The sequence below is a fragment of the Sturnira hondurensis genome, unplaced genomic scaffold, assembly GCF_014824575.4.
Source record: "Sturnira hondurensis isolate 20B ecotype Veracruz unplaced genomic scaffold, ASM1482457v3 Scaffold0019144, whole genome shotgun sequence".
NCBI classification, from domain to species: Eukaryota; Metazoa; Chordata; class Mammalia; order Chiroptera; family Phyllostomidae; genus Sturnira; species Sturnira hondurensis.
This window is the reverse complement of record NW_028091775.1, coordinates 2,895,571-2,909,868: the sequence shown is the minus strand read 5'-3', so window position 1 is coordinate 2,909,868 and position 14,298 is coordinate 2,895,571. Positions and strand designations below refer to the sequence as shown.

At 38.4% G+C, this 14,298-nt stretch overlaps 1 protein-coding gene across 23 annotated transcripts in view; it reads right to left on the bottom strand.

Annotated features, from left to right (window-relative positions):
• PTPRD (protein tyrosine phosphatase receptor type D) overlaps positions 1 to 14,298 on the bottom strand; it is a 520,593-nt gene that overhangs the window by 301,825 nt on the left and 204,470 nt on the right. For all 23 annotated transcript variants that reach the window (XM_037070904.1, XM_037070905.1, XM_037070912.1 and 20 more), the window contains exons 3-4: positions 7,734 to 7,879; positions 4,338 to 4,479 (exon numbers count right to left, since the gene is read on the bottom strand). In XM_037070904.1, coding sequence (XP_036926799.1) covers positions 4,338 to 4,479; positions 7,734 to 7,879 — 288 coding nt within the window. The remainder of the gene's footprint in view (positions 1 to 4,337; positions 4,480 to 7,733; positions 7,880 to 14,298) is intronic.

Genomic DNA, 14,298 nt, shown 5'->3' with positions numbered 1-14,298 from the left:
AAGTAGGCTTTTGTTCATATCAGCAAAAGTTGTTCATATGGAAAATAATATAATAATGAATAAATAATAATACAAGTATAACCTCTGTTTCATGTACACACAACTACAAAACTACTTTTGCACACCCCCCCCAGTTTTATGTCCCATTTCATGTTAGTGAAGATGGTGGTCTGGGGGGCAGTGCTATTTGAAAACGAGCAAATCTTGGAAAATAATCCACTAAACTTAAAAAGTAAAAAAAAAAAAGCATACTGTTATGAATGATGACAAAAATGTGTATTTTCTGATTTCATAAAACATAAACTCAAGAACATGATATTTAGTCATACAATCAGAGGCAAACTCAACTAAATTTTCTCTAACTTCTCCCGTAGAATGGGAATTATGTGAGCAAGAAGAGAGAACTCCCAGTATCTTTCCACTTGCCTAAAGCAGGCAGGTGTTCCTTGGCTCGCTCTTACAGAAAAGTCTTTGGATGGTGATATTTCATTTTCCCTGCCCAGTGGCTGATAATGTATCTGAGAGACCATTTACATCCCCAGCTAGCGTTGCATAAATTTGTATTGTAAATTTTCCTCCTGATAGCTTTGGTCATAGAGAAATTATGACCAGTGAATCAAAGATTCAGGAAGAGCCAACTCCCTCAGCATATGCTTCTTCTTCCTAAAACACTCTCCTGTTCTACTCGTACCCCTCACCAAAAGTGTAATAGCCAATCCAAAGCCCTTGGTAGAACTCCACATTTAGCCCGGGCTCAGCCCTAAATAACCTCTGTATGACTTCTGAGGCATTCACTTAAAGAGAACTTCACTTAGAGTTCAGTTGGGCAGGGAAAACATGTGGTAAGATAGATATGCTCAGCCTCCTAAAACGCTACAGAACTAGAGAGCTGGTAGTTGCTTGTTTTCACAGCCAGGGCCATGACCAAAGGAAAATAAAACCACCTAAAAAATGAGGTAGAGGCTGTAAGTACAGCATTTAAATCTCCCTTTTCCCACTACTTCTTCTATAAACTACAGTCTACAGTGTATACGTGGTAATTGCCTAAATAGCTCATTCCAGGGCACGTTCAGCCCGAGCTTATAGTTATCCTTCCTTATGAAAACAGTTTTTCAGAGCTAGGGTGATTTAAAAGGAGCTATAGAGGGAAAGTTTTCCCCGAAATATTCCCTTCAATGCGCATGGGTGGTCAGAGTATTATTTCAACATCTACTGCATTAGCCACCCATGTCAGATGTTTAAATCTGCAATTAATTAGGTTCTTTAGTAGCCTGTGTGAAACAAATCAGTGATCGCCATCCAGTCCACTTAGACCAAACCCATCAGGGCAGTTGGCACGAGTTTGACGTGGTCAGGAAAGTGGGGGAAACGTAAGTGATCCCTGGGGACTACTTGGGCATCTGATGAGGGCCTCTGATCACAAGAGGAAAGCAGTCTCCACCCACTACAGAGCCAAAGGGGTGCCCACCAGTGCCATTTGTAAGACAAAGCAACTCACAATGGGCTCAAACCCATCAGGTGTGATGTGAAACCCTCCACCTTCATTTCATTAGCTCTGTATGACGCCCATATCCTACGCATGTCAGTTTACCATCAGGACATTTTAAAAAGATGCTTATTAATAGAATTATCAATAGTTCTTTTAAAATTTTAACCAAAGAAATAATCTAAGAAACAAATATAATTTCCAACCCCACTGACTTCACCCTACATGAATATATGAAAGCATTCTATTTTAAGGTTATGTTTAGACTCCTTTTCCATTACCCAAAATACTTTCAAGTTTTTCTCATGAAACATTTCCAACATTGCTAAACTTAGTCTTTAAAAAAATAAGGCTTGACTACTTTACTAGAATCATAAATTTTCATACAAATGCACTTACATATGACAGATATGCCCATAGAAAGTCGAGATCATATCAAAATTTTCAAATGTGTTTGTTTTATGTGGGAGCTAGTTGGATATAAGCAGATGAGACTGGGGAACCCTAGTCAGCTGAGAGGCAGAAAAACATATATACATGTACATGTTTACGTAAAGTGGTATTTTCCTCCAAGTTTTTGTTAACGTCTTCATCAAATGCATAAAAACTAAGTCAAGCAAACGATTGTCATTGTTTCAAGAAAGTTGTTCAACAAACTCAGAAGGCAAAACAAAACTAAAACACACAAAAACTTCTAATAAATTTCATTATACCTTAAAGAGGTAATATACTTTCTAAATAATAGCATTAGTTCTACCCTAGGTGAATAAGTGAAAATTAAAAAAAAATTAAAAGATCAACAAATGAGTTTGATTTTGCTTAAAAAAGATTCTACAATTTTTAGAGCTTGTATCTAAGTTTATGTGAATATATGTGTATACTAACATATGTACATACTTCTTACAGTTTGTATTATAACATGTATAACAGTCTCTAAGGCTCCTTTCAGTTCTAAAATATGGCTTCAAACTCCTGTCTGCTCCTTTTTTCCTAATGTCTGATTTTTTGTTTGACAAACTGTACTCCTTCCTTTACCCTTTCAGGTATTTAAAATATAGTTCTAAAACCCATTCATACAGTTCAGTTGTCTGTAGCTCACAGACTGATTTCTACTTTCACTGATTGGGCTTCCTGTCCACTGTGAGTGGGAACTGGCTTTCATGCTCTTAACCTGGTACCTATGAGCCCACCCGGGCTTAAGTGAATGAGCTTATCTGGGTTGTATGCCATGGACTGGGGGTGTCTCTCTGAGGTGAGTGCTTAATGGCTGCCTTATCCACACTCTACGGGATTCACTGTTTCTGACCAGCTTTCGCGTTAGCTTCTGGGTTCTGAGTGTGGCACTGCAGGACGTGCACCAGAATGCTCCTCTTTATTATGAGAGCTGATCTCTCTGCTCTTACTTCCACCCGATTTTCTATAGGGCTATGTCCTGCTGGAGAGATAAAACTCCAGTGCTAAAGCATACAATCCCTTTGGTTATTATCTTGGGATAGCTGCTCCAAGATTCTCTTTGTTTTCGGCCTCTGGAAATTTTTTTCTTCTTTGCAAGCCTAACTATGCATTTAATTTTATTTTCAGATATTTTATCAACATCTCTATGTGTTTTTAGGGGGGCAGAGAACTTCCTATGTGAACTGAGCTTGTCATAATGACAAAAATATAGCTCAAACCTGACTTGTTTTTAAGCAACATTCTATTACAAGCATTTAGAATACCTATATTCAGTTGCCTAATATGTCCCCTGAGACTAAGATGTTTATATTATTTAAAATATATTTCAGTAAATACATGTAAATAATTTAATTTTTATGCTTCCTGGATCAACCAATTAACTTTGGTACTACATAAATAGATCTAGAAGAAAATGTTTTTGAATTTATAAAACATATAAAGTTAAATAAATCCCTCAATGGGAAGAAAGTAAACTGGAGAAGAAATATTATTAATCCACATACGCTCTCCCAATACCAAATTTGATCCCTTCTTCCCAATTCCCTTCATTTTAAGAAAGTCTGTTCCCATAAGTTGTGCAATCAAGCAAAATGAAGTTAAAAGTAAACCAAAACAAATAAAAGTGCATGTGAGAGAAAGACAGACAGGCACAGAAGTTAGCCTGGAAATGTCAGTGACGAGGCAAGCCAAATCAAGTAACGTTCTGATTTCTACCCAAACCACTGAATTAGAAATGCAACACGGCATTAGTAATCATTATCTTTGATCCTCCGAAACTGTCATTCTGAAGGAAGTCTGGCGAGGAGACACACTGTCCCGGAGATCGGCCATGCCATCCATGCTTCAGTCAAACTGCAGAAGCCACATAGCTGGAGTCACTTTGCATCAATAGGTGCCCGTTTAAGAGATATAAAAGATTGATATAAAAACACCCTTTTGACTTAAAGAAGAAAGGTGCCTTTCTTGGTTTTGATTCCTCTGCTTAAGAGCAACACATCTGTAGGTAGAGAACGTTCCTTTAATTTTGCAAACATCAAGGTCAGCATCAGCAATTCCTAAAAAGCAGTTGCTCACTTCAGTATGAAATCTCCACACACCGTGTTAACATGCAGAACAGTAACAAACCCTGTTTTCATTCTGGGTTCTCTACCAAAATCAAACTGGTATCTGAAATTCAAAATCAGCACTTCCTCGAGATTTTTCTTTTCTCCCTCCGATTTGCATTTTTCAGACTTTCTGAGAAAAGGCACCTACTGGGTATTTAAAAACTGAGTTCTTATAAACATTTTATTTCAATTCATTTCCAATGTAAGTGTCAGGACAATGCTGGTCTTTCTATTGGCTCTACAAAAGAACACCTGGGACACAAGCAACAACCTTGCACTTGAGTACTTACCACGCAAAACTGTGAGTTTGGTAGATGTAGTTATTTCTTTGACGCTATTCGAGGCCACACATTCATAAATGGCCTCATCCCTTGGAGTCCGCAAGGGCTGTATTCTGAGAACTGACCCAGATCCATCGTCAAACTCTATTACCTATTAGAAGAAACACAGCGGTCACGAGCGTTGTTACACTTGTTCACCTCCCAGCTAAACCTCTCAAGGAAGCGGTGAACCAGCCTTCAGGCTGGGAATAAACTCAGCAGCGTTTGGAGACTGAATTTTGATGCAGCGGCAAAACAGAATATTTGGACTAATGGAACAAACCCACTGAATGAAGAGGAAAAGACACGAAACTACCTATGCAACAAGGTAGGTTGCAGTCTCTACTGAAAACCATCCAGAACGTCATCACGAACATGTTTTGGTAGGTTTTATCTAGGGCAATTAGATCCTATGAATTATGACAGATGAACTCAAATATTCTGTCTCTTTTAAGCATTTATGCACATGTGGATCCATTCAACGATGGGAGTGCGAGGTGAAGAAACAACGCATGCCACTCCCAATATCTCTTCTGGTTTAAAGTGTCTCAGCCTGAACAGTGTAGATGAGTGAACCATGAAGAGAACTGCATAAATCTAATCCTTAGGCAGCCCAAGAGCCTGATGGCATGCATTAATTTTGCCATAAATCATTCCAGTGTTTGTTCTAGCTTAGCATTTTCTGCATTTTTAGGGCATTCTTGCCGTAAAATGGAGGCTTGCTTCACCAGGCAGAAAATTAATGCCCTAAATAGTAAGCCCTGAATTCACTACTGTTATGAACTCTACTCTGAGGGAGTTTAGCAATCCTAAGTTTTTATCAGCTAGTTGAAGTACTACTTTTAAACAATAATGATGATGATATTAATAAATATGTACTGGAAACCATGGAGTCCTCTACCTGTCTTTCTATAACTATGCTGAATTTTTGCAGCTGTTCACGGAGATGCTGTGCTTTTTTCATGCATTTCCTTGTGACTAATACATGTGTGAGTTTAAATTATGAAAAAACAGAGAATGCCTTATACATATATTTATGGAATGTACAGTCCCATATTTTACGTATAAGTTTGTATGCCAGCATATGAAGAACGTGGAATATTTTTAAACTATGTCCACTTCAAGCCTTTCTACATTTTCCTTATGTTTGAAATCCACAAAGATGGCCCAAATGTCCCACTTCTCAGTGTGCCACAATTTATTTTCAACTCTATTAAGCACACACTTAGAATGAATCTACTATGCATCTTGTTTCAGTTTTGAGAATCTTTGTCAAATATGCCATAATCTTTACAAATTATTTATGAGGCTCTGCTTGGTGTGTCTCAGTGGATTGAGTGTCAGCCTGTGAACCAAAGAGTCCCGGATTCAATTCCCAGTCAGGGCACATGCTTGGGTTGCAGGCCAGGTCCCCAGTAGGGGGCGCATGAGAGGCAAGCATACATTGATGTTTCTCTCTCTCTCTTCCCCTCTCTCTAAAAATAAACATTTAAATTTAAAAAATTATTTATGGGCATCCTATTTAAATATCTTTAATACCAATTTAAATTCTGATTAATTGTTACCACCCACCACATGTTTACTTTTGTGAACTATTGCCCAGATTTAGACCTAAACTCTTAACGACAAGCACTGCACCACATGTTAAAGCTGGCGTTACAATTTCGGATTTGAACTCTGTTTAATTCCTGGTATTGAATGATGTGTACCTAATCTAGGCCAGACACTGTATTTGGCACTGCAGATATAGGAAGAAGCAAACTCAGCCTTATCCCCTGCTCTCATTGGCCATATAAATGAGTGAGACCAAACATAGCCATATATAATGTTACAGATAGTAAGGATTCTTTATCTAAGACTTGATACCATTTGATTAAGGAGCTTTGTGTAAAAATAAAACATTTTCCCTGAATATACTGATGTGACCCTCATTAAGAATTAAGTGCTAAACAGAGCTCATGCTTTCAGTGTTTCCTATGCTAATCTTTGGTACATGATTTTGTTAAGAAGCCATCATCATTAGCGAGCATGACATCAAGCTACTCTTTGATAAAATAATAATTTCATTTAAACTTTTAAAACTGTGCTTCAAAGGTGTGTACACACATTATTTTCTACTAGATGTAGAAAAGAGTCCCCAAAGATTGTTTAAGATAATTTTGGTTTATTTTTAAATCACTATAGGTCTCTGATTTCACACAATTATATTTTATCATTTGTAAACTACAATCCAGATTTTATTATTTACTATTTTAATTAATTAGATTAATTGTGCATTTAGACCATTTATCGCTCTATAATTACTGGTGAAAAATAAATATTATCAAACAGTTCTGAACTTTGTAGTTGCTATGTTTCTTTTACGTAGGAATTGCCTCTAATTTGCTAATTTGTGAAGAAGGCCATCAAGTATGAGGAAGTGGGTTTTTCACTGGGAGGTCTTAGCACCATCTAATAATCAAGCTATCCTCTTTATGTCTGAAGTTCCAAGCATAGTATTTTGTGTTTCTTCCAATTTTTTTCTGTGTAGCTTAACACCTATTTTTTCCTCCTCCAGAATGAACTAATTTCTAAACCATAAGCCTCCTCACAAATACCAAAAAAAAATCTGCATTATGTTTCATCATTTTCATCGTACTGCACTTTCTTAAATAAAGAAAACTCTGCAATAGATTTAACTGCAAAATCAACCTGGTTGCATATGTTTCCTAGAGAGTATGACTTGATATTAACACATTAGAGCAAATCTCTCATTCTAGTCCGTGCTCCTTGTAAAACACAGGTGCAATGGGTACTGAATAACTTCATCTGCTGCCCCGTAGCCATCCCTCTAATTCCCGTAACGGGAACGAACCACGGCTCCCTCATTCCAACCCATGGGGTTGAACGGGACTGACTTCATTCCCAGCAACAGAGGTCGATTCTAATTAACTTAAAGAGTTCCATCCAGCTGTCCACACAGATTGGTTTATGGATGCGCATGTAACTCAGCAGGAACTGATGACATAGAAAAACAATGGCATAGGAAGTGGTCCCATATCCTCCAATTTCGGTTGTGGGAGGATGAGAGACTGCATTTTCCAGTCTTAGGAGAAAGCCTTCTGAGGATGAGGCTAACAGAGGCATGCTGGGAACACAAGTTGAGCCTTGGTATATGCAGAGACAAAGTCAGCGATCTAAACCCCAAATTCCCTTTCTTTAAAAGCCAGCTAACATTGGATTTTTCATGGCACATAACATTAAAGAATGACATATTGGAGGGATTATGAGGCTTTATAACAGAGTAAAACAAGAAAGTAACATTCAAACCAAAGGTACAGAAGATACATTCTTCCCCCCAGAGAAACAGAACAATGGACCTAATACCTCAAATCTCTGATTGCTGACTTTCTTTCCTTTTTTGTTCCAGACAATTTTAGGTCTTGGGTCTCCTGTAGCTTGGCAAATGAAAGAGGCAACTCCACCAGAGACCCCTATCTGTTCAACAGGAGTTCGCGTAAACCTTGGAGGTGCTGAAATAAAAGGAAATAATCACAATCAGATGAAACATTAAAACACAGATTATTACCCCATTGCCACAGCTTGACCCATTCCCGCCAATACCTACATACAAACGTACATACTTAAATGTGCCAGACTTACAAAGTTTGAAAAGCAACTTTTACTTTGGGGGGTAACTGAATGGGGAGGGGGGTAACTTTCTGGTCAAGTTGTCAGCTCTTGCTTTTACTGCTGTAATGTGTATTAAGGCAGAGATCCAATAACATTAGAAAAGTGCCACCACACATTAATTTTTATCAAAATTAATGTCAGTATTTTTTTAAAAATCCAATTTGTCCTGTGTAACAAAATGAGCTCATCAATCAAAGTGAGTAAAATTTTAGCTCTTTGATTTGATGCTGCTATCAGGACACTGCCAGAAAGCAGCACTGCCACTGCTAAGCTATTAAAATTAGTGACATCTAAGAGAAATTCTAGGAAATTTTAGAGAGACAAGAAATATAGCCCTGAATGAGAAGGTATGGCAGGAAACCGAAATGGGAAAAATGGTTAAGTAATTTTCTAGCTCAGATATTATGAGCTGCCTTACTTAAAACTTGACTCCGCATTTACATCCTCCACATTTACATTTGGAGGAGTCAAGAGGCCTCCAAAGTCACAGCAAAGAAAAAAGAGTTTGTTAACAAAGATGTGTCCAAGATTCCTAAGCTTGAAAGTGTAGAATTTGGAGGCTCTTTTAAAGCCCCCGTCTCCTTTAAGTGTTCATAACATTTACCATCTCCTGACAATTGTACCTACTATTCTTTTTGTGTTTCAAATCTAGAACTCTTTAATGAGTCATATAAAATATAGTTAAAAATTTATGCACATGGATAATCATCATGTAATTTATTTAGCAAAAATTATAAGCACCATAAATATAAAATAGTATAGGAATTGATGGTGATGCAAACCACGGCATAATGATGAAACACCATGCAAATAGTAAATGTTACATCTTAAAGGTTTTTATATGACATGACAAATACTTATGATCGATGATAAGCCACAAGGGCGCCATACAAAAATATATATGAGGGGTATAAGATAATAAAAATAACCCACCAAAAAAGTTGTGACAAATATTCTAAAACACTATTGATGGTGGGTTGAGAGAAGGTATTGTAATTATTTTTCCTATTGTTTTACATTTTTCTGGCATGTTTGTGTTTCTAAAATTATGTTACAGTTGGACATTTTTTTAAACTGAAAAACATTTTACTTTTCTATTTTCTTTTCAATTTCCTTATCCCTAGTACAATTTTCTCTGCTGTTTTTCAGTTGTATGCTATTGAAGGATGGTTTTAAGTAACTACAGCTAACATCTATTTTGGAAGCAATCCTCAGATTCTGTGAAGGAGGACATGACAAAGTTCATCCCACGGTGCTCCTCACCACTACCTGCCCTCCCTGTCGCGTGTTCCCACGAGACCGTCCTCCCGGCCTGGTGGTGGGTTCTGACTCTCTTCTTGGTGTTCTTGGGAAGCCAGAGTCCCATCAGCTCCACTATTATGATATGTACCACCTTGGTGGGGGGTGGGAACTTGTTGCCTAAATTTCCTGTTTCTTTACTTTAAAAATATGAGGTGTGAAATAAATTATTTCTCAGCAATCCCTTCCTATTTAGTGTTTCCTAGCTTAGGGTGGCATTTCCACAATGAGGGAAGGAAATGAGAACTTGAGAGGCATTTTTGCAATGCTACTGCTGGGAAATGAGTCTTCACCTCATCAGCAAATTCAACATATTGATAATGAAGCTGGTGGCATGCAGGTCCCTGTTTGCTCAGAAACATGAGGAGAGAAGGCGGGCTCTGAGGGCCCTGCCAGGCAGCAGGTCCTGCATCTCCGGCTGGCAGTGCAAGACTGCATGATCACCAGAACTGTGGGGAGAGCTTGGAGTGACCTGACATTGACTGGCAGAGAAAAACAACAACTGCACGCTGATGTCGCTCTTTTGAAAATGAACAAAAAAAGAAATCAGAAAATTTTATGTTTATCATTTTGCTGTTGCAACCAATGCAAATTGATAATAACTGCATATTTGTCAGCCTTAAATATGGAAAACATAATTACGTAACTAAAATTCTTAGGAAACCGCCCTGAAAGCTGTTAAATTAAATGATACGATACTGGCATTTTTAAGTACCTTCCTTTTCAAAGTCCTGAACTTGAAAAAATTAGCCCTAAAAAATATCAATTTTAACAACTCACTTTCCTATTTATTTTAAAATTTCTTGCAAGAATATGTGAAGTAAATCTTATGAAAATGACTATATACTAATCAGAAATTAAGCAGTAGAATAAATAAAACAATAAAATTAAATAATAAAACATAGGATGCCGTTTTCACTGTACTAAGATTTCCTTCTTCTTCTTTTTTTTTTTTTAGGGGCTGGGATCTCTCACTTCTCATAACAAAGAATGAAGAAAATTAGGGGGGGTGATCACTTGAGAATAGGCATGGCTACTGGAGCAAGTTCTTCCTGAGTAGTAGGGACACCAAAACATCAAATTAGTGTTAAAGATAGAAACCTCATTTCTAAATGGAAAGCAGAAAAGGTAACTTCCCATGTACTTGGGGAGGGATCCCCATGGACTTGAACATTCCAATGTTCAAGTGTGTTTCTTCCTTATTTCCATTTTCAGGTCATACCTTGACATTTTCATGCTAATACTGACAAGCAGAATATCTGTCAAAGATATGACCACTGGGTGCTACTGTAAGGATGTTACTTCTGAAGATGAAGTCAAGTAATGGAAGTGATGGAATTAACCTATTGAATTGTGGAAAGTTTATTTAAAATAATCAGAATCTGTTTCAGATTTGTGACTGGTTTCTTAAATCCTACTACCACAACAGTGACTTGGTATTCTTCAAAACAGCATCCTAAAGAGGGCCCTTACATTTATTCTTTAAAAAAACAACAAAATGAAAATGATCACACTACATTAAAAAGGTACCACAAGGTCCTGGCCAGTGTGGCTCAGCTGGTTGGAGCTTCCTCCCGTAGACCTAACAGTCATTAGTTCAATTCCCAGTCAGGGTCCATACCCAGGTTGCGAGTTCAATCCCCTGTCAGGGCACACGTGAGAAGGCAACCAATAAATGTTTCTCTCTCTCTTTCTCTCCCTTCCTCTCTCTCTCTAAAAGCAATGAAAAAAATGAACGACCTGTACACGTAGACAACAGTGTGGAGATTAACTGTGGGGGCAGTGGGTGAGCTGGGCAGAGGAGGGCAATGGGGGAAAATTGGCACAACCGGAATAGAATAACAACAAAATAGTTTTTTATAAAGTCCTCTGGTGAGGATAAAAAAAGGCATAAGTGCTTATACACATTTTCTTGTTTATTTGTTTGTTTTTTAATATGAAAGATATTAGCCTTTACATACAAGAAAATCATGACTTCCTCACATATCTGATGTTAATTTTTCTCCATTTGCATACAAAATCCAAACCACATAAAAGTCATCATTCTACTAGACAAATTTAAGATACTGGAAAATAGAGTAAAATCTTTTCGGTAAGCATGTTTACTGCATAATCATCCTGGCGGGTGAAACTCTAAGTCTGATGCTGTAAGTGCTGGGTAGGCAGCTAGCCAAAGGGAAGAGAAGGGAGACAAGACTCAATAACTGTACCAAACGCTCCAGGTAAGTAAAACCTTGATTCTCAGAGGGGTGATAACGATCAGAGCACCCACTTCTACTTCTCTGTATCTCGGCTTTACAAAGGAAGCTAAATGAATCTTCCGCTTTCTCTTGTCATGGATACTGCCTAAATCTAAGTCATACTCTGAAGATGGGAAGAAAGAAAAATCACCCAAGTAAAATCATAAAGCAAAAACTTCTACTAAAGTCATACCATAGGACAGCCTCGGGTCTGAATAATGAAAATACTCAGGTTTATCTCATACGATACAACCATCAACATTACCCTTGGTCTAAGGGAAAAAAACAAAACAAAAAAAAAACCCCAAGAGTATAAAGATGGGGAAAAAGTCATTAAAATATTACAGTCACCATATTTAGGGGACCCTCCATTACTGTAGCTGCTATTTCTGTCCACCTACAGCTGCCAGCACCGTGCTTTGCAAAAATGCATTTCTGCTCACACTGGTTTTGACAAGTGAGGAATATGACCTTTTTTTAAACTAATGCCAGGCACGGCAGAGGTCAAATTACAGTTAGACCCAGAAAGTCTATTTTCTAAATGGAAAATAGAGAAGCTAAATATGCATATGAGTCAGAAAAGAGGCATGGCTGTTCTAGAACGTGTCTGCCATGCTCACTTGCTGTTTCCAAAGGCCACATTCTCAGGATGCACCCGCAGAGCAGAGAGTAACTCCAGGAATCTGGCAGATTATTATTCCTGCACAGTTTAAGGGGAGCCACACGCTGCTGGCTAATTTTTGCTTCTAAGAGGTTAGGTTGTTTCTTAATGCATAACAAACATAGAGTCACTTGGCTTCTAATAATGGTAATATTTTGATGTTGTATCAGATTTTAAGTTGCTAAGCTCTCCAAAGACAAGGTGATAAGACCAATGCACATGTTTGGGTATTAAATTCAGGCAGTAGAACCAATGGAGAACAGCAAACTGCCTTTGACCTTCCTAAACAAATTGTTCTATGGAGGATGATACCCTCCCTTTAGTATATTACATTAACCAGGGCTAGCTATTAACGGGGGAGAACCGTTGAAATCTACTAGTGACATCCACACAAAAAGGAACTTAGGGTAAATTCTTAAAGGTTAATCGGACAATTCCTGCTTGGAGTTACTTGACTGAACAAGTGAGAATCCCTTACACCAGGTTCACAGAAAGGCCCACGCGCTACAACAGCGAAGAGAAGAAATGAGGGTGCCATTTGTCTAATTTGATTCTAATGAATAAGCTGCTTCAGCAGTCATCAAGGAAATTTGTTGCATGGGGAACAAAACTAACAGCATGTAACTAATTGGCTTTGTTTCTTTCGGCTGATTAACAGTACCTTAAATAGAGAGTTTTGTTTTTAAAGGGATATTTGTCATAATCATGCACCTAAAATCTTGAAAGGAGAAGGTCCACAGTGCCATCACTGACACTGTGAGAGGGTGAGGCAGCATTCAGTAAAAACATGTAGGTAGTCCTGGCTCCAGGCATCAGCTTCCTCCCTAAAAGGTGGCTGTTGCATTGATGGCACTGTCAACGGGGCCCATCTCTGTCCTCTCTTCCTCTGGAAGTATATCAGGTGGAGGTCACGAACAGGCCTTTGGGGGCTGGGTGAGACATGCGGAGCTGGGGGTGGCTCTAAGTGTAACGGCCCCGCCTGAAGGTTTAGGGAAGAAGAACTGTTGTCACAGGGTTTCACCTCCTCTTCCAGCCACAGCCCACCCTCTAGCCACTGCCCCAAAGGTAGGGAGTGGCCAGAAGGTTTGTGGCTGGTGGATTTTATGTTAGGATTCATTTGATGAATGAGTAGGAGTGTAGGGAGGAGAGTGTCCCTGAGATGGTGACACAGGGCAGAAGAGAGGTGAGCTGGCGTGTAACTCTAAGGAGGACCAGAATCACAGCACAAACCTCTGGCTGGACTGGTGTCCACGCAGATGTTTGACATAAACTGGGGACTGTGGGGGCACCTATCCTACCCCATGGGACGTGAAGAGGGCCACCCCTCATACCCACAGTCAGGCCACACCTTCAAAGTTAGACTTTGTTTTGAGTTATTTCTGATAACTTTCTTCTTCCTACAACCCTCAAAACAATTGATTAGCCTTAAAGTTTGGTTTAAGGAGCATCATATTCCAAAATGGGATTAAAAATAATTTATCTTTAGTAAATTTCACACACTGGACTAATATTTTAGATATCTTATATGTGATACTGGCCATAGTCCTGCAAGACTATATCATTACTATATCATTATTTTAATTTTATAGAATTATAGAAAACCTGACAGCACTGTAGAAACTTGTAAGTAAAGTAGGAAGGAGGGAGAAAAGAATTAAAAAACAAACAAACAAATGAAGGGTCATTGAAGCTAAGAGCAAGTCTTGGACTTCGGATCTAAGGCTGAAGCCCTGATGTTTTCGCCGTGGCGAATGGAAGATGGAGAGGTGTCAGTGCGCTGCGCAGACGGTAGGGTGTGACTCAGCCTAGCACACACTTTCAAATCTATTTTAATTGACTACAAAACGTATACTGACTGTTTGTTCAAGGGTTTAGTTAAGTACTTTGTATGGTATTACAGCAGTTATTTTCCACTAGTTAAGAAATTTTGCCAGAATGGGCTGCCTTGGGGGGTTCTTTTCTAATTCCCAAGAGCCAATTGAAATTTGGAATAAATCAGCTATGATGCCTGGTCAGTAAAAACCAATGCTGCAAAATATATAAACAAATTACATAAACT